At 39.7% G+C, this 21,418-nt stretch overlaps 1 protein-coding gene across 1 annotated transcript in view; it reads right to left on the reverse strand.

The window, feature by feature from the left end:
- Positions 1-14,487, reverse strand: part of CLDN10 (claudin 10) — a 61,245-nt gene extending 46,758 nt beyond the window's left edge. Inside the window, exons 1-3 of the mRNA XM_069758041.1 lie at positions 14,274-14,487; positions 7,849-8,010; positions 5,017-5,098 (exon numbers count right to left, since the gene is read on the reverse strand). Coding sequence (XP_069614142.1) covers positions 5,017-5,098; positions 7,849-8,010; positions 14,274-14,487 — 458 coding nt within the window. The remainder of the gene's footprint in view (positions 1-5,016; positions 5,099-7,848; positions 8,011-14,273) is intronic.
- Between the last annotated feature and the right edge of the window lie 6,931 nt (positions 14,488-21,418).

Raw genomic sequence — 21,418 nt, forward strand, 5'->3', positions numbered from 1 at the left:
GTGTTTGCGTGGGTTTCCTTCGGGCACTCCGGTTTCCTCCCACATTCCAAAGACATACTGATAGGGAATTTAGATTGTGAGCCCCATCGGTGTGCAAAACTGTAAAGCGCTGCGGAATATGTTAGCGCTATATAAAAATAAAGATTATTATTATATTAAGGGTCACCAATCTAACCCAAGAAGAGGTGTGAAACCAGCTAAATAAGATTAAAATAGTTAAATCTCCGAGCCCGGATGGCATACATCCACGAGTACTAAGAGAACTAAGTAATGTAATAGACAAACCATTATTTCTTATATTTAGGGACTCTATAGCGATGAGATCTGTTCCAGAGGACTGGCGCAGAGCAAATGTGGTACCAATATTCAAAATGGGCTCTAAAAGTGAATCTGGAAATTATAGGCCAGTAAGTCTAACCTCTATTGTTGGTAAAATATTTGAAGGGTTTCTGACGGATGTTTTTCTGGATTATCTCAATGAGAATAACTTTAACTCCAAATCAGCATGGGTTTATGAGGAATGGCTCCTGTAAAACCAAACTAATCAGTTTTTATGAAACGGTAAGCTATAGACTGGACCAAGGTGAGTCATTGGACGTGTTATATCTTGATTTTTCCAAAGCTTTGATACCGTGCCGCACAAGAGGTTAGTACATGAAATGAGAATGCAGGGTCTGGGGAAAATATGTGCAATTGGGTAAGTAACTGGCTTAGAGGGCTGTTATAAATGGTATATTAACTAACTGGGTCGCTGTGACCAGTAGGGTACCGCAGGGGTCAGTGTTGGGACTTATTCTCTTCAACATATTTATTAACGATCTGGTAAAGGTTTACACAGTAAAATATCGATATTTGCAGATGATACAAAACTATGTAAAGCAGTCAATACAAGAGAAGATAGTATTCTGCTACAGATGGATCTGGATAAGTTGGAAACTTGGGCCAAAAGGTGGCAGATGCGGTTTAACAATGATAAATGTAAAGTTATACACATGGGAAGAAGGAATCAATATCACCATTACACACTGAACGGGAAACCACTGGGTAAATCTGACATGAAGAAGGACTTGGGGATCCTAATTAATAATAAACTTACCTGGAGATGCCAGTGCCAGGCAGCGGTTGCCAAGGCAAACAGGATCATGGGGTGCATTAAAAGAGGTCTGGATACACATGAGGAGAGCATTATACTGCCTCTGTACAAATCCCTGGTTGGACCGCACATGGAGTACTGTGTACAGTTTTGGGCACCAGTGCTCAGGAAGGATATAATGGAACTAGAGCAAGTACAAAGGATGGCATCAAAATTAATAAAGGGAATTAGGATTATTTAGTCTAGAAAAAAGATGACTGAGGGGTGATCTAATAACCATGTATAAGTATATAAGGGGCAATACAAATATGTCTCTGAGGATCTGTTTATACCAAGGAAGGTGACGGTCACAAGGGGCATTCTCTGCGTCTGGAGGAGAGAATTTTTTTCCACCAACATAGAAGAGGATTCTTTACTGTTAGGGCAGCGAGAATCTGGAATTCATTGCCTGAGGAGGTTGAGATGGTGAACTCAGTCAAGGGGTTCAAGCGAGGCCTGGATGCCTTCCTGGAGCATAACACTATTGTATCTTACAGTTATTATGTTCTTTAGAAGGATGTAGATCTGGGTATTTATTCTGATGGAATATACTGTAGGCTGAACTGGATGGACAAATGTCTTTTTTCGGTCTTGCTAACTATGTTACTATGTTATATGCACATACCAATTTGTAGTTATTTTATCCCATAAATTTAATATATGCCAATATTTTTCTCACTTCACCAACTTAGATTACAGTGGGGAAAAAAAGTATTTAGTCAGCCACCAATTGTGCAAGTTCTCCCACTTAAAAAAATGAGAGAGGCCTGTGATTGACATCATAGGTAGACCACAACTATTTGAGTCAAAATGAGAAAACAAATCCAGAAAATCACCTTGCCTGATTTAGCAATATTTATTTTGCAAATTATGGTGGAAAATAAGTATTTGGTCACCTAAAAACATGCAAGATTTCTCGCTCTCACAGACCTGTAACTTCTTTTTTAAGAAGCTCCTCTGTCCTCCACTCATTACCTGTAGCAATGGCACCTGTTTGAACTTGTTATCAGTATAAAAGACACCTGCCCACAACCACAAATAGTCACACTCCAAACTCCACTATGGTGAAGACCAAAGAGCTGTCGGAGTACCGCTCCCGGCACTTTAACCCCTGGAACACTACGATCAAACATGATCACAGCATTCCAGTGGCATAGGGAAGCTTCATACAGGGAGGGGGCACCCTGCATGTTTTCCTGAGACCCACGGAACAACGTGATGGGATTGCGTTGTTCCGAGCGTCTCCTCCATCCTCCTAGCTTCAGACCCCGGATCCAAGATGGCCGTGGGGGTCCTTCTGGGTCCTGCAGGGAGGTGGCTTGCAAGCGCCTGCTGAGAGCTTTATAGCGATCTGACACTATACAATGATGTCCCACCCTAGGACAAAGTAAAAAGTTAATAAAAAAAATATTAACATGTCTTAAAAAAATATCCTAAATAAAGAAAAAAATATTGTTCCAATAAATACATTTCTTTATGTAAATAAAAAAACAAAACAATAAAAGTACACATGTTTAGTATCGCTGTGTCCATAATGACCTGATCTATAAAACTGTTCCACTAGTTAACCCCTTCAGTGAACACCGTTAATAAAATAAATAAAAAACGAGGCAAAAAACAATGCTTTATCAGCATACCACCGAACAAAAAGCGGAATAACACGCAATCAAAAAGACGGATATAAATAACCATGGTACCGCTGAAAACATCATCTTATCCCTCAAAAAACGAGCCAACATACAGCTCCATCAGCGAAAAAATAAAAAAGTTATAACTCTCAGAATAAAGCGATTCAAAAATAATTATTTTTTCTATAAAATAGTTTTTATTGTATAAAAGCGCCCAAACATAAAAAAAATGATATAAATGAGGCATCGCTGTAATCGTACTGACCCAAACAATAAAACTGCTTTATCAATTTTACCAAATGCAGAACGGTATAAACGCCAACCCTCCACCCCTCAAAAAAAAATTAATGAATTGCTGGTGTTAGTTCATTCTGCCTAACAAAAATCGGAATAAAAAGTGATAAAAAAAATGTCATGTGCCCAAAAATGGTACCAATAAAAATGTCAACTCGTCCCGCAAAACACAAGACCTCACATGACTCTGTGAACCAAAATATGGAAAAATTATAGCTCTCAAAATGTGGTAACGCTAAAACTATTTTTTGCAATAAAAAGCATGTTTTTGTGTGTAAAAACCAGCTATAAATAGTAAATCAAACCCCCTATTATCACCGCCTTAGTTAGGGAACAATAATAAAATGAAAAAATGTATTTCTTTCTATTTTCCCATTAGGGTTAGGGTTAAAGTTAGGGTTGAGGCTAAAGTTAGGGTTGGGGCTAAAGTTAGAGTTAGGGTTTGGATTACATTTACAGTTGGGATTACGGTTAGGGGTGTGTCAAGGTTAGGGGTTTCGTTAGAGTTATGATTGGGATTAGGGTTAGGGGTGTGTTGGAGTTAGGGGTGTGGTTAGGGTTGGGATTAGGGTTAGAGTCATGTTCAGGTTAGGGGTCTGGTTAGGGTTATGGTTAGGGTTGGGTTTAGGGTTAGGGGTGTGTTGGTGTTAGGGGTGTGGTTAGGGTTGGGATTAGGGTTGGAGTTAGAATTGGGAGGTTGCCACTGTTTAGGCACACCAGGGGCTCTGCAAACGCAACATGACGTCCGATCTCAATTCCATCCAATTCTGCGTTGAAAAAGTAAAACGGTGCTCCTTCCCTTCCGAGCTCTGCCATGCGCCCAAACAGTGGTTTACCCCCACATATGGGGTATCAGCATACTCAGGACAAATTGTACAACAACGTTTGGGGTCCAATTTCTCCTGTTACCCTTGGTAAAATAAAACAAATTGGATCTGATATAAATTTTTTGTGAAAAAAGTTATTCATTTTTTTTTTTTAAAACATTCCAAAAATTCCTGTGAAATACCTGAAGGGTTAATAACCTTTTTGAAAGTGATTTTGAGCACCTTGAGGGGTACAGTTTTTAGAATGGTGTCACCCTTGGTTATTTTCTATCATATAGACCCCTCAAAGTGACTTCAAATGTGATGTGGTCCCTAAAAAAATGGTGTTGTAAAAATGACAAATTGCTGGTCAACTTTTAACCCTTATAGCTCCCTAACAAAAAAAATTTTGGTTCCAAAATTGTGCTGATGTAAAGTAGACATGTGGGTTATGTTACTTATTAAGTATTATGTGTGACATATCTCTGTGATTTAAGGACATAAAAATTCAAAGTTGGAAAATTGTGAAATTTTCAAAATTTTTGACAACTTTCCATTTTTTTTCACAAATAAATGCAAGCAATTTTACTACTAACATGAAGTACAATATGTCACGAGAAAACAGAGTCAGAATCACCGGGATCCATGCAAGCGTTCCAGAGTTATAACCTCATAAAGGGACAGTGGTCAGAATTGTAAAAATTGGCCCGTTCATTAACGTGCAAACCACCCTTGGGGGTTAAGGGGTGAAAGTTAATGAATATTCACTGCTCCCCACTCCCATAGTCCCGCCCAACTCTCCGTGCTGAGTCCACTACAGAGAGGTGGACGGGATTATGGGTGTTGGGAGCAGTGATTATTCATGTTCATTAATAGTGAGTACAAGTGTTAGCCTGCAGGAGCAGGCTCCTATCTTCTGTGATCCTGCCGCTTCACCCCCCACAGCTACAGCTGTACTATAGTCCGCAAAATAAAAATACAGTTGTTTTATTTTTCCATCAATGTGCGCCCCCCTCAGGGAGGCAGGATGTAGCCCCCTAGGCAGGTGACTACCCCTTGTCCCAGCCATGCTATAATCTGCTGAGTCTCAAACTGGCTCCTGTTATACATGAGAATTATACATTTGTAACAGATGTTATGATTAAAGAAAACTTACTTTGCTGTTACATGTGTAGGGTCAAAAAATTCCACTGTAGTTTTATGTGCATAAAGGGAGCAACCAGCCAGGGAGCTGATACCTAAAAACATCACAAGGCAAACATATTAAGGCTAAATTCACATGAACATATAAAAAATTGTCAGAGTTTCATCCAGAAAACGCGGACTATTTTTCTGTCACTTGTCATCCATATGCAGTTCATATGCAATATGTTTTTTACAGCAGCTATTTACAAGAAAATTTACAGTTTACTATTTTCAGAATTGCAATAAATCCATAAAAAAATCAGATGCTACACTATGACACCATACGGCATATGATTTTTTTTGGGAACACATACACTTGAATGGGTGATTCTCATCTGACACAGGGATGAAACTAGAGCATGATGTGATTTTTTTTCAAACACGGGTTCAGTCAATGAAAAAAATAGTTCATCTGCCCTGCCCCATTGAATAACAATGGTCATATGAACTTGGCCTCATGAACATATTTGTGTTGAAAGGGAACTTGTCAAGTCACCTCACTATCCCAAATTCCCACCATAACATAATTTATCCCAGATTATAGCTGAATTCTTATAAAGTCTTTTTAATCTGTAGGTCAGAATATGCAAATGAGCCAGGACTAGTCCACAAGGATATCATCTCCCTAAGGCCGGTGTCACATGAGCAATGATTCTTTCATTGTTACATGGGTACCATGGCAGAGAGTGGTCTCCTCTATTTCAAGGGTCAGACGATCGTAGCGTTTGGCTACATGCACACCTGCACTGGTTGGATGTACTTTGCTTTCCAGTTAGCTGTGCAGGTAGTTGCCAGTGATAGCTTGCTTAATTTTGGTCTCTGCTTGGAGGTGTGAGCTGAGGATAGAGAAGTCATCTAGGAGTTGTCTCTGGAGATGCTATATAGAAGTTTGTTTGGTGTCTTCCTTTCCTACATCTCCCTTTTGTTTTGCCTTAGCCTTACTTTATACTTTTAAGTAGCATGGGAGCATGTTGAGTGCTGTTCCTTTTACCCTTGTCTGTTTCCCTTTAGTGCCTTTATCTGAGAGCAGAACTAGTGTTCCTGCTGCCCCATGCACTAGCCAGCTGGGGCTGTGCTTAGGGAAAGATAGGATAGGAACGTGATCGCCGCATGGGGTGAAAGAACCCATCTTGGGATGCTAGGGAGCCAGTGTAGTGCCAGTGCCTCCCTTTACATCCGTTTCGCCATCCGCTGTCTAATCAGTGCGTGACATTCATGCAAGAGAATGAGATTGATTATGTAAATGACACTCGGCTTAAACTCTGCCTAAGTTTTATCAAAGTGTCAGTTTACTGTGATCCTATTCTCTCATTCGAGAGCACAGATGCAGTGAAGATGGAGAACTTAATTTCTCCATCTTCTTCATTGTCTGTGTATGCGTAAATCAGACTGCACTTGGATGACATTCGAGTACAGTCCAATGTTATAAACGTAACCACTGACTTGTATACGTGCACATGGTCTGACTTTCGGAGCCACTCAGAGCATGCTGCAATTTTTTTTCTCATGTCGAATCAGCATGAGAAAAAAAAACACATCTCAGCACTGCCCCATAGTATAACATTGGTCACAGTGATATCCGATAAAATATTGAATTCTGCAATGATATCCTGGCAAAATTAATCCTAACTCATTAGCATATGCCAAGCTGCTGATTAAAAGTTCATTGTAATTAGACTTAATTTCACATATAATGTATTCTCTTAGGTTTTATGGTCATATACACAGCAACATCCTATTCTATTATAATGGTAAGTGTTCTTTCCTACTGCTACTTCTTGTCTACAAGGAAAATTAGTGTTTAAAAAATACATTGAATTTCTGAGCCCTGGTGGTGTCATCTCTGCATAGCTACTTTTGGCATATATGGCTTGTGCTACCTGACCTTCACTACCCATACAGATAGCAAACATTTATTGACTATTTTCCTAACATCATCCAATAACAAATCTAAATTCTTATTGGTTGAGAAACAGAAAGAGAAAAATGTTTGCACGATTTTAGATTTTCATTTAATATACCGTAGTTAAATTGAATAATTTTAAATTATCTTCAGATATAACAATGAGCAGTATTGTATCGTTGTGGTCCCATAAACCAAGACTCCCACTGATCCCAAGAAATAAGGGGCTGTGAATCTGTATTTAGCACCATGGCATCTGTAATTTATTATAATACTTTATTCTTTTTCCATTTCCTAGAGCATATTGTGGATACATCACAGACTCTAACCAGGGGCAACTGTTGATACTCTCATTCATATGTTAGAACATATTTGAAGGTGTGCCTTCCCTTTAAACAGCGTTATCTTCTTTAAAAATTAATCCTAAAAGGTGTAAGTGGGATTAAATTTATGAGACCGTCAACAGCAGGAGCTGTGCATTTTTTGGTAATTTTTATGTGCGTCTTTCAGCACTGTGAATTTGCATGGTTTGTGAGCTTGTTACTCCTAGATACTTATACTATACAGTAATTAGAGTTGGAGTTTATTAGGACAGATCATCATAAAAATGTATTTGTTAAAGGTGAAATTTTCTGAAATTGTCACGATTATAGTCATGGCTGTATGTGTGATTTTGTGTATTTGTTTGCAATGGATGTGGCTGTTGCTCCTCCTCCTCAATAATCTGTAGTGGTGTCCATATACTTTTGTGGCATATTGTATAGGTACATAGGTATATAGTTTTGCTGGGAAGGTTATGTAAACATGTCATCATCATATCAATGCCTGTTTCCAATGCTTAGTATCTATAGAGAAATAACCTCAGGATTCATATAGTCTTCGAACTACAAACGTCATTACCTGATAGTATGAATAGTATTCCAGACAAACAGGCGACTTTAGCTTTCATTTGGTCGGCACCTCCTATCCTTGTACATTTCATGCCAACAAAAGCAAACAGTGTCCCGAAGAATCCCAAGCATATGGCTGAAATCATGAGTGCCCTACAGGCTTGCAGGAATCCTGGAGGTTAGAAGCAATATTAAAAAATACAGGGTATGAAAAATGCTCATGACCTCCCAAGCTGTAGAGCAGTGATGGTGAACCATTTAGAGATGGATTGCACAAACTGCAACCAAAAACTCACTCTTATCTCAAAGTGCCCACACAGCAATTTAACGTGAATACTGAGGTTTTAGTTTAGAAAAAACAACTCATATGTTAACATACTTTGTCTTAAAAGAAAAATACATTATGATGTCTCCACAGTTCCCCTACACACAGTATAATGGAGTCACAGCTCCCCTGTACAAAGTATAGTGGGCCCACTGCTCCCCTATACACCGGATAAAGGGTCCACAGCTCCTCCATGCACAGTATAAAGGGGCCACAGCTCCTCCATACACGGTATAAAGGGTCCACAGCTCCTCCATACACGGTATAAAGGGTCCACAGCTCCCCTATAAACAGTAGAATGTATATATATATATATATATATATATATATATATATATATATATACACACACACAATGTTTTCTTAATAATTTTTCCTGAGCACATTCCATACTCGGGGACCTGACCTGCGACATGCTCTTGAGTAACATGTCATGAAAGTATTAAAAAAATTAAAAATAATTGTAATTTTCACACTGGTCATTGGGGCTATTTCAGCTTCATATTTCTTATAATTTCATAATGAGTTTTCAGCAGGCACATTATCTTCAGAGGCAGGGTTATAATGATAGGAACCACCCCTATGCACAGTTGATAACACAGCATCAATCATTCACAGCAGTTAATGTCACACCTGACCCTGCTCTCCATATCTTCACAATTACCTTTGCACACACACAGCTTGAATGCAAAAAATAGAGTGTTAGTGTTGTGAATTTCCAGAAACAACAGGAAGTAAAAGTCTAGAACAGCCACTGTGGCCAGTGTTAAATTGTCTAATTTAAATTTTTAGTATAGATTTGGAAATGGGAAAAAAATACTGCCAAAATGTTTATATATGTGTATATAGGTCTGGCAAAAATTAAGAGACCACCACATCAAAACCCTGTCATGAGCAGCCCAATCTCCAGACCTGAACCCCATTGAAAACCATTGTAATCAAGAGGATGATTGATAGTCAAGCCATCAAACAAAGAAGAACTGCTTACATTTTTGCGCCAGGAGCAGTGTGAAAGACTGGTGGAAAGCATGCCAAGACGCATGAACGCTGTAATTAAAAATCATGGTTATTCCACAAAATATTGATTTCTGAACTCTTCCTTAAAACATTATTATTGTTGTTTCTAAATGATTAAGAACTTGTTTTCTTTGCATTATTTGAGGCCTGAAACACTGTTTTTTTATTTAATTTTGACCATTTCTCCTTTCCAGAAAAAAAATACATTTATTGCTTGGAAATTTGGAGACATGTTGTCAGAAGTTTATAATTGTTATAATAAAATAACAATTGGCATTTTACTAAAAAATATACCTATAAAGAGAAAAATCTGAAAAAATGTTAATTTTGCAGTGGTCTCTTAATTTTTGCCAGAGCTGTGTGTATATATATACACGTTTGAATGTTGGTTGTGCTTTCACACACTTGGTAGCATGAGACGGACTCTACAACCCACACCAGTGGCTCAAGTAGTGTAGCTCATCCACAATGGCACATCAATGCGAGCTGTGGCAAGAAAGTTTGCTGTGTCTGTCAGCGTAGTATCCAGGGGCTGGATGCGCTACCAGGAGACAGGCCAGTACACCACAAGACGTGGAGGGGGCCGTAGGAGGGCAACAACCCAGCAGCAGGACCCCTACCTCCGCCTTTGTGCAAGGAGGAACAGGAGGGGAACTGCCAGAGGCCTGCAAAATGACCTCCAGCAGGCCACAAATGAGCATGTGTCTGCACAAACGGTTAGAAACTGACTCCATGAGGATGGTCTGAGTGCCCGACGTCCACAGATGGGGGTTGTGCTCACAGCCCAACACCGTGCAGGACTCTTGGCATTTGCCACAGAACACCAGGATTGGCAAATTCGCCACTGGCTCCCTGTGCTCTTCACAGATGAAAGCAGGTTCACACTGAGCACATGTGACAGATGTGACAGAGTCTGGAGATGCCGTGGAGAATGATCTGCTGCCTGCAACATCCTTCAGCATGACCGATTTGGCAGTGGGACAGCAGTGGTGTGGGGTGGCATTTCTTTGGAGAGCCGCACAGCCCTCCATGTGCTTGCCAGAGGTAGCCTGACTGCCATTAAGTTCCAAGATGAGATCCTCAGACCCCTTGTGAGACCATATGCTGGTGCGGTTGGCCCTGGGTTCCTCCTAATGCAGGACAATGCCAGACCTCATGTGGCTGGAGTGTGTCAGTAGCTCCTGCAAGATGAAGGCATTGAAGCTATGGGCTGGCCCACCCGTTCCCAGACCTGAATCTGATTGAGCACACCTGGGACATCATGTCTCGCTCCATCCACCAACGTCACATTGCACCACCACAGACTGTCCAGGAGTTGGCAGAAGCTTTAGTCCAGGTCTGGGAGGAGATCCCTCAGGAGACCATCTGCCACCTCATCAGGAGCATGCCCAGGCGTTGTACAGTGGGGAGGTCATACAGGCACGTGGATGCCACACACAATACTGAGCATCTTTTCCTTGTCATGAGACTTTTCCACTTAAGTTGGATCAGCTTGTAATTTGATTTTCCACTTTGATTTTGAATATCATTCCAAATCCAGACCTCCATGGGATATTCAATTTGATTTACATTGATAATTGTTATGTTTTATTGTTCTGAACACATTCCACTATGCAATGAATAAAAACTTGCAACTGGAATATTTCATTCAGAGATATCTAGGATTTGGTATTTTAGTGTTCCCTTTATTTTTTGAGCAGTGTACATATATATTTATCTATACAGCACAGACCAAAAGTTTGGACACACCTTCTCATTTAAAGATTTTTCTGTATTTTCAATGACTATGAAAATTGTACATTTACACTGAAAGCATCAAAACTATGAATTTACACATGTGGAATTATATACTTAACAACAAAGTGTGAAACAACTTCAATTAGGTCTTATATTCTAGGTTCTTCAAAGTAGCCACCTTTTGCTTTGATGACTGCTTTGCACACTCTTGGCATTCTCTTGATGAGCTTCAAGAGGTAGTCATGGTTTTCACTTCACAGGTGTGCCCTGTCAGGTTTAAGTGGGATTTCTTGCCTTATAAATAGGGTTGGGACCATCAGTTTTGTTGTGCAGAAGTCTGGTGGATACACAGCTGATAGTCCTACTGAAGTAAAGAAAAACGAGTGGTCATTACTTTAAGAAATTAAGGTCAGTCAGTCCGAAAAATTGGGAAAACTTTGAAAGTGTCCCCAAGTGCAGTGGTAAAAACCATCAACCGCTACAAAGAAACTGGCTCAAATGAGGACCACCCCAGGAAAGGAAAACCAAGAGTCACCTCTGCTTCTGAGGATAAGTTTATCCGAGTCACCAGCCTCAGAAAATCGCAGGTTAACAGCAGTTCAGATTAGAGACCAGGTCAATGCCACACAGAGTTCTAGCAGCAGGCACATCTCTACAACAACTGTTAAGAGGAGACTTTGTGCAGCAGGCCTTCATGGTAAAATAGCTGCTAGGAAACCACTGCTAAGGACAAGCAACAAGCAGAAGAGACTTGTTTGGGCTAAAGAACACAAAGAATGGACATTAGACCAGTGGAAATCTGTGCTTTGGTCTGATGAGTCAAAATTTGAGATCTTTGGTTCCAACCACCGTGACTTTGTGCGACGCAGAAAAGATGAACGGATGGACTCTACATCCCTGGTTCCCACCATGAAGCATGTAGGAGGAGGTGTGATGGTGTGTGAGTGCTTTGCTGGTGACACTGTGGGGGATTTATTCAAAATTGAAGGCATACTGAACCAACATGGCTACCACAGCATCTTGCAGTGGCATGCTATTCCATCCGGTTTGCTTTGGACCATCATTTATTTTTCAACAGGACAATGACCCCAAACACACCTCCAGGCTATGTAAGGGCTATTTTACCAAGAAGGAGAGTGATGGGGTGCTGCGCCAAATGACCTGGCCTCCACAGTCACCAGACCTGAACCCAATCGAGATGGTTTGAGGTGAGCTGGACCGCAGAGTGAAGACAAAAGGGCCAACAAGTGCTAAGCATCTCTGGGAACTCCTTCAAGATTGTTGGAAGACCATTCTCAGTGACTACCTCTTGAAGCTCATCAAGAGAATGCCAAGAGTGTGCAAAGCAGTAATCAATGCAAAAGGTGGGTACTTTGAAGAACCTAGAATATAAGACATAATTTCAGTTGTTTCACACTTTTTTGTTAAGTGTTAATTCATAGTTTTGATGCCTTCAGTGTGAATGTACAATTTTCATAGTCATGAAAATACAGAGAAATCTTTAAATGAGAAGGTGTGTCCAAACTTTTGGTCTGTACTGTATATATAGTGCTAGTGATAATGCAGGTGTAAGTCATGTCATTACACCCACATGCCGACTGGTTTTGGGACATTAACGCCTCATCGACTAGTCAAAGGCCTCATGCATATAACATAGGAGGACTTAAGAAATACTTTTCTAAAGATCTGTTTATGTGTATAATGTAACATATGAACTGTTAGGCAGGGTATTTAGCCATGTAAACATAACTTCTGGTGGGTCTGGGGACATGGGGGATCTGACTGGTTCCCTCTAACTGTTCACAATAACAGTCATTTTGACCAGGAGTGCCCAAACTTTTACATACCACTGTATATACATTTTTATTTATTTTTTAATTCATGCAACACAAAATTCTGATTGAAGCAATATGCAATTTTATGATGACACATTCCCATTAATATCCAGCAGACATCCTTTAGCAGTGATGCAAGTACATGTATGTGCAAGTTGTTGGAACCGGTTGGAGGTAGCTCCATATCAATGCATGTTGCCAAGGGGATACATTATTTAGAATCACGACGGTGAGACATGCCTATACATTGCCTTAGTTGCCATGTATTTATAAGGAATAAGTTTTATTTCCTGATAAGCCAGAGAATTTACTACACATAATATTAGGAATTATTCACATTCTTATTTTCTCACAAGCTAGAGCAACAAAATACAGAAGGGAACCTGATCACAAAACAAATCTGGAAGTTTCCTGGCGCTATTTTTATCCCCAACAATTTCAGTTTTTCTAGTAATTGGCATTCTCTGATAGACAGAGAAATGTTACATTTTATGGGGAGAATTTATCTGGAGCGGAATTTTTGAAGTCAGTTATGCTTGTAGCTGCGCCAAATTTACAAAGCTGTTACATAATGTTTGATCACTTTGCCTCATTACACTTCTGTCTAGAAATGTCACTATACATTTTAGGCCACCTCCATCCTGGAGTGAGTTTGTCTTTAATGTAACTTGTTTTTTCATATTTTAAAAAGCTGCTGGTCTCCTTGGGATTCCTTTTGGCCCATGTTCAATGTATGATCTCTATGAGATGGCTATAACTAGGTCGTAACATTCCACATCATTTTCCCCCTTTCCTTTTGTCTGAGTCTGTTTGTTTGTAAAATTTTACTCTTTATCTACTTGAAAACGTTTAACTATTACTATAGTATAAGATTGGTTGTTAACCTATAAATGATAGTGAAAAATCTAAAATGCCTAATTATTTTTTTCTTTTCCTGTAAAATTTGAATAATTTTCAATAAAAATTACAATTTAAAAAAAATAAAGCTGCTGATCAGAAATCTGTCTGAATGTTTATGGCTGGTCATATGTACTTTATAAGAGTGGCTAGAAAAGTGTAAAATTACAAGAAGTCACGCAACAAAAATGGCACATGGCACAATTTTGCAATATTTAAAAAAAAAAAACTGTCGGAAGACTTGATAAAATCCCCTTTATTTGTCTGGTTGTGGATGCTGAACAGTTACACAAAGTGCCCCATTTTTCCATCACTTGTTCCCATACTGGCTAGGTACAACCAACATATTGAACATATCCTTGTTGTAAACCAGGAACCATAAAATATGTGAGCATCGTTACCATATCATCTTAGTTCGTATGTATTACTTGAGTGAATATTATTACAACAATGTTTTTTATAGCTTTTACAAGAAATATGTATTAATATATGTAGCCATATCTTTTCTTTTACAAATATCCACTAAAACTACACAGTATAGCGTCATCACTCATATTTCACACAAAAGTTTCCTTAGAAAACAGAAAATAAAGGAAAAACTAAATAAAAAGGAGCCCTGCTTACCTTCTACACGGAAAATGGTTAAGTGTGGGCGACAGTGATATGAGCCCAGAGCATTCCCTGCACAGTTCATCCACAAGCCCTGGAACACCCAAGTGGCCGTAATGACAGAGCTGGCTCGGCTGGTCACTCTCCATTCGTTTGAAACCACTGCACCAATTACGGCTCCGGTGCCACAAACACAAAATATGAATGCAATAATCTGAAATCCAGACATATCCAAAAAGTAGTGCGTTGGGATCCGCGGAGAGCTGTGTTAAAAGTTCTGGTGGTCTGAAGGCCTAATTACATTACAAGGACGCTACAAAAACAACAGGTCCTTGTAAAACATGGTTTTCTTTTCTCAGGAGTGATCCGTACTGAGGGGCAAAGTACATTTTGCTGGAGGCGAAGCACTGGGGCAAGAATGACTACCATGTATTAATGAACGGATTAATGTGTTATGGGTAATAATGAAAAGCAAATGATTGTGGCATTCTTTTACTTATGTGAAGACCATGAAACATTATATTGGGCAGACATTAAAATTAAATAAAAGATACTTTTCAGTCACTAACAATAATGTTAAAGTTAAGGCAAACTTGGAAACAAAGTTCAAACTAATGATTAATTGAGAAATAGTGCTGTTCTAAATGGTTAAAAAGGACAAACCGCCATGAAGTTACTGGCAGCAGGGAAAAAAATCCCACTATAAACTGTATAGATGTATGGATGGTAGATATTGTACAGAAGAGGCAAACGGTCTGGTTGGACATTGGTTTAGATATTTGATTGTCAATATGTTTGCTGTCCATAATTTTTTCATAAGTTAACCAGAAAAAAATAAATCAAGTTGGCAACCCTGAATCCAGTATAATGTTAATACACATTTTTATGGCGTTTATTAAGTCTCTTTTTTTATTATTTTCTTTGACCGAGCAAGTGGATGAGGCAAGGGAAGGAATGGATTGGAACCTCTTTAAATTTTTAATCAATTATTGAATACAGCTGTTTCCATATTTCCCATGTACAGTATGTCAATGGAGAGTGCAAACCTTTTGATGACATCTACACCATTCTTAAATTTCCTCCAAATGTTAAGTCAGCATGGAACTGCTTTTCTTCTCTACTAATATAACATTTATCACCTACGTTAAGTGATGAATGGTGAAAAAGATCCATAACAAAAGACATTTTTATTTTTTCCTCTTTGCTATAGCTTTAAGATATGGCACATTTTCTTCCTTTTTTTGGAGTTGGGGTATATTGGGTGGGAGCAAAATGGAGGAGTCACATTTCACCATTTGCTTTGCTTCAGGCAGCAGAAATTCTATGTGCTCATCTGTTAGATCAGTACAGGTATGGGAAGTTAACCACAGCTTGGACCTGCCTAGCTTAGCATTTTGTAATAACTGAAAGTCCGAGTTGCCTGAAAACGAGTGGGAACCAGGTCTACATTGATCAACTCCATTCACTACTCTGGCCCATAATGAATGTGTGACGCTTAGTCACTTATCACGGACAAGATGAAAGTCGGAATAGTCAAGGAGTCCAAAAACAATAGTCAGGAGGTTAAGTCATAAACAGAGGGACGGAACAAAGGCATAGTCAGGTAATGGCCATCCAAGGTCAGAATACCAGGAAGATAGCGGATCAGATCAAAGAAGGTAATACAAACGTATAGCCAATAGTAAAGTCCAGGATCCGACAACAAAGTGTCAGAATGCTGAGAACAAGGCACAGAGAAACAAGCCAGACAGAGCTGAAAGCTACAACTGGCAGATATCTGGTCCAGACAGCTCAGTTAACTAGCTAAGTAATTACTGGAACAGGGAACACCTGAAGAGAGCTCAGCACCTCCCAAACTCATATTGGATGGTTGAGCTGTTAATCACTGTCCAGACAGCTCAGCACGCCCCTGCACAAGACTGTATGACTGAGCTATCAATCACATGGAGGGTGTGGAATAGTTTTCAAAATTACTTTACTCAGCTTAGTCCACCAATGATGTTTCTTTTATCTTTTCATTTCTTAGCATCATTTTTACATGTCACAGTAGGGGGCATCCAGCTGTACTATGCCTAAGAGAAAACTTCTACCATATGCAACTCCATGTATTACATGGTGTGAAGTTCATTTGAATTGGTGCCTTGTTATGTAATTTTCACCATAGAAGAAAAGTGTGGTTATCCATCCATCCATCCTTTAACCTCTAAACTACCATGGACCATCATGGATACAGTGGGGGAAATAAGTATTTGATCGCTTGCTGATTTTGTAAGTTTGCCCACTGACAAAGATATGAACAGTCTATAATTTTAAGGGTAGGTTAATTTTATCATTGAGAGATAGAATATCAAAAATAAAAAAAATAAAAAACAGCAAATCACATTGTATAAATAAAATAATTTTTTTTGCATTTTGCAGTGAGAAATAAGTATCTGATCCCCTACCAACCATTAAGAGTTCTAGCTCCTACAGACCAGTTAGACGCTCCCAGTCAACTCATGACATGCATTAAAGACAGCTGTCTGTCACCTTTATAAAAGACTTCTGTCCACAGACTCAAATAATCAGTCCGACTCTATCCTCTACAACTTGGGCAAGACCAAAGAGCTTTATAAGGGATCAAGAACAAGATCATAGACCTGCACAAAGCTGGAATGGGCCACAAAGCCATAAGTACGATGCTGGGTGAGAAGGAGACAACTGTTGGTGCAATAGTAAGAAAATGGAAGAAATACAAAATGACTGTCAATCGACATCGATTTGGGGCAACATGCAAAATCTCACCTCGTGGGGTATCCTTGATCATGAGGAAGGTGAGCGATGAGCCTAAAACTACACTGGGGAACATGTTAATGATCTCAAGTCAGCTGGGACCACAATCACCAAGAAAACCATTGGTACCACATTACGCCGTAAAGGTTTACATTTATGCAATACCTGCAAGGCTCCCTTGCTCAAGAAGGCACATGTGCAGGCCCGTCTAAAGTTTGCCAATTAACACCTGGATGATTCTGTGAGTGATAGGGAGAAGGTGCTGTGGTCAGATGAGACAAAAATGAGCTATTTGGCATTAACTCAACTCCCTGTGTTTGGAGGAAGAGAAATACTGCTTATGACCAAAAGAACACCGTCTCCATGGTCAATCACGGAGGTGGAAACATTATGTTTTGGGGGCGTTTCTCTGCTAAAAGCACATGACTACTTCACTGCATCAATGGGAGAATGCATGGAGCCATGTACAGTAAAATCCTGGGTGACAACCTCCTTCCCTCTCTCTGCCAGGACATTAAAAATGGGTCTTCCAGCAAGACAATTACCCAAAACATACAGCCAAGGAAACAAAGGAGTGGCTGAAAAAGAAGCACATTAAGGTCATGGAGTGGCTTAGCCAGTCTCCAGACCTTAATCCCATAGAAAACATATGGAGGGAGTTGAAGCTCCGAGTTGCCAAGCGACAGCCTAAAAATCTTAATGACTGAGAGATGATCTGCAAAGATGAGTGGAACAAAATTCCTCCTGACATGTGCGCAAACCTCAACATCAACTACAAAACATACCTGACTGCTGTGCTTGACAACAAGGGTTTTGCCACCAAGTATTAAGTCTTGTTTGCCAGAGGGATCAAATACTTTTTTCTCACTGCAAAATGCAAATAAATTTATATAATTTATACAATATGATTTTCTGGATTTTATTTTTGATATTCTATCTCTCAATGTTAAAATTAATCTACCCTTAAAATTATAGAATGTTCATGTCTTTGTTAGAGGGTAAACTTACAAAATCAGCAAGGGATCAGATACTTATTTCCTCCACTGTATATAAATCACTCACCATAGGCCACAAAGTCATAGAACCAGCATAAATTAGCCTTTTAGCAACCCTACCCAGCCCGGAACATTCAGCATTTACTCTTTAGCCACCCATATGATACATACAATGCTTCTCAGTCCTGCTCTCGCTTTTTGGCTCCTAGAATCCATCTAAACTCAATATCTGCATCTACTCTCCATTGAGCTTTTTGGCTCCTAGAATCCACCTAAACTCAGTATCTGCATCTACTCTCCATTGTAGAAAGGACATTTTTTTGTCAGATGATCCAGAAATTCTACTGGCCTCCTGAAGGTGATAAATCCAAGATCAGGCTCAGTTCTGACAGTGGCCCACAGAAACTAGATCAGGAGCAGAAGGACAAGCAGCCAGTCCACTGCAAAGCCAGGGCATAAGCAGATCATTTCCAAGTTACACTGATGTGAAGTATTGCAAACTTTGGAGATGTGAAGATAGAGAGTGATTTTGTGTGATTTTATTCCAAAGCATTAAACAAATAATAATCAATTGAAAAAAAATATTGTCCTTCGACCCCACCTGTCAAAAAATGGCACCAAAACTACAACTCATCCTGCACGTTATGCAAGTGCATTATAGCTCTCTGGATGCAAAGACACACAAATCATTTGTTTTCCATAAAGCATTTCTATCTGTCTCAAAAGGCAGAGCTTTTCTCAAGCATGTATTGGAGTGTTGCACCCTTTTTTGTGGTTTGTGTATAAGATGTTCTGGTGGTAATCTTCAGAGCTTTGCATTTTTGCATGGAAAGCTTCTATCCATCTATCTAGAGTGGTTTACAAAAGTATTCACAACCTGGAAATCAACTGTTTTTTTAAGGGTTTGCATCAGTTCATGTAAAGAACGTGCCTACAACTGTGAACATTTTGTTTTCTTTTAATTGTGAAGCAAACAACAAATAGGACAAAATAAAGAAACTTGCCACTGGGATTTTTGCCTATTCCTCGAGGCAAAACTGTACCAGCTTCTTCAAATTAGATTGCATCCTCTGATGAACAGCAATCTTCAAGTATAACCACAGATTTTCAATTGGATTAAGGTCTGAGCTTTGACTAGGCCACTCCAAAACTTTTATATGTTTCCTCTTAAACCAATCGAGTGTTGCCTTAGCCATTTAGTTATAGTCTTCTTGGAAGGTGAACCTCTGTCCCAATCTCAAATCACTGACAGACTGAAACAGGTTATGCTTAACCCATTATCTACCAATGTCCTTTTTTTGGTACGCCTAATATTTGGCTTCTAGCAACTAAGATTTTATATTTTTTATAATTAGGTCCAATTTTTTGTGTTGTGTTTGTAAAATGAATGTTTTCAAAATAGGAAATTATGTCATTGTCATTTTTAATTGCATATTGGGACGCCCTTTTCTGAAAAATCCATAAAATGAAAATTACTAATTTGGCAAGTAATGGGTTAAGAATATCACTGTATTTTGCACCATCCATTTTCACCTCAACTTGGGCCATTTTTCCTGTCTCTGCTGCCAAAAAATATCACCCCGGCATGATGCTGCCACCACCATCTTTCACTGTGGGGATAGTGTTCTTGGGGTGATGAGCTGTATTGGTTTGGCACCAGACATAACGTTTACCTTGGTGGCCAAAAAGTTCAATTTTGGTCTTATCTGACCACAGCACCTTCCTCTACACATTTGGAGGATGTCTTTTGGCAAACTCAAAACGAGGCTTACAACTTTTGTGTGTGAGTAAAGGCTTTTTAGTCCACTCTGCCATAAAGGCCACCTGTATGAAGTGTACAGCTAATTGTGAGCTTATGAACAAATACTCCAGACTCTTCTTGGGAACTGCAGCTCCTTCAGGGTTACCTTTGATCTCAGTGTTGTCTCTCTAATTAATACCCTCTTTGCCGGGGCTGAGAATTTTGGTGGGCGGCCCTCTCTTGGCAGGTTTGTTGAGGTACCATGTTCTTTCCATTTGATGATAATGGATTTGATGGTGCTCCAGGGGATCATCAGAGATTGGGATATATTGTTACAATTTTAGGCGCTCCCTCAAAACACATTTGTTCAGAGCGACCTATCACGTTCACTAACCAAAGTCATTCATGTTTGTGTGTGTGTATAGCCCATTCACGACGTCCATCTATCCCCCACCCCTGAAGATGGCTGGACCGTCATTGTAAATACATCATTGTAAATACACACCTGCACTTTGTATTTCCCCCACCTCATTGTAGATTGTAAGCTCTCATGAGCATGGTCATCTTATTTTGCTTTAATTATTGTATTGTTAACGTTGTTACTTATGACTGTTGTGTTTGAAACTGTTAAACTGTAAAGCGCTGCGGAATATGTTGGCGCTATATAAAAATTATTATTATAATAATCCAACTCTGACTTGTACTTCTCAACAATTTTGACAATTTTGACTTGTTTGGAGATCTCCTTGGTCTTCATGGTGTTTGGTTAGTGTTGCCTCTTGCTTAATGGTGTTGTAGCCTCTTTCACAAGAGGTGTGTATATATTGACAGACCATGTGGCTTGTGAAGGTAATTGCTTGCACCAGAAAGGTTTGCTTCATAGCCAAAGGGGTAAATACATATGCACAGGCCCATCTTCAGGGGCGGGCTGTGCCGGGTGGCAGGATGGCAGATGCCCCCCGGGCCGGTCCCCCAGCAGCAGTTTCAGGCCGCTGTCTGTTTGGTGGGTAGAAGTCGGGTGCCGGCACTGTACCTTTAAATAATGTGTACAAGTGCCAGAAGCCGCATCCCAGCACTGCACACATGGCCATACACTGTGTGCAGTCAGTGTCGGCTAAACTCACCTCACCTCACTATCTGGCCGGAGAAGAGCGGGAGCAGGATGGAGATCATCATGAGCCCCAGGAGAAGCAGGAAGAGGCAGAAGAATGAGGAGGTAACAGGAAGATGTTTATCTGCAGTCGCACTGTCTGTGGCTTACACTAATTTATTGCATATACACCAGACCATACATGCACCACTACGTACAGTGCCACGGGTGATTGTATATCAAAGGTTCAGTGCAACCAAGAATATATAGAAACCTACAAGAACAGCACTACGAAGAACCAAGTAAAAGATAACAGTCTTTATTAAATAACAAATAAAAACAACATGCAAATAACAAAAGGGGGAATCCAGGACATGACAAATGATCACCAAAAACAGACAGTGTGGAGACCCGCAGGTAAGTAATACAAAGTATATCATAGACTAATGAACACTCCTAAAAAGTGTAAATGCGCTCCGTAAAAAGGGCAGTAAACATAGCAGCCCCTACCAATGCATGGGAATATACCGTAGATAAGTAGACAGCAGAAAGTGCAAAACGT

The sequence above is a fragment of the Ranitomeya imitator genome, chromosome 3 (assembly GCF_032444005.1).
Source record: "Ranitomeya imitator isolate aRanImi1 chromosome 3, aRanImi1.pri, whole genome shotgun sequence".
Lineage (NCBI taxonomy): Eukaryota > Metazoa > Chordata > Amphibia > Anura > Dendrobatidae > Ranitomeya > Ranitomeya imitator.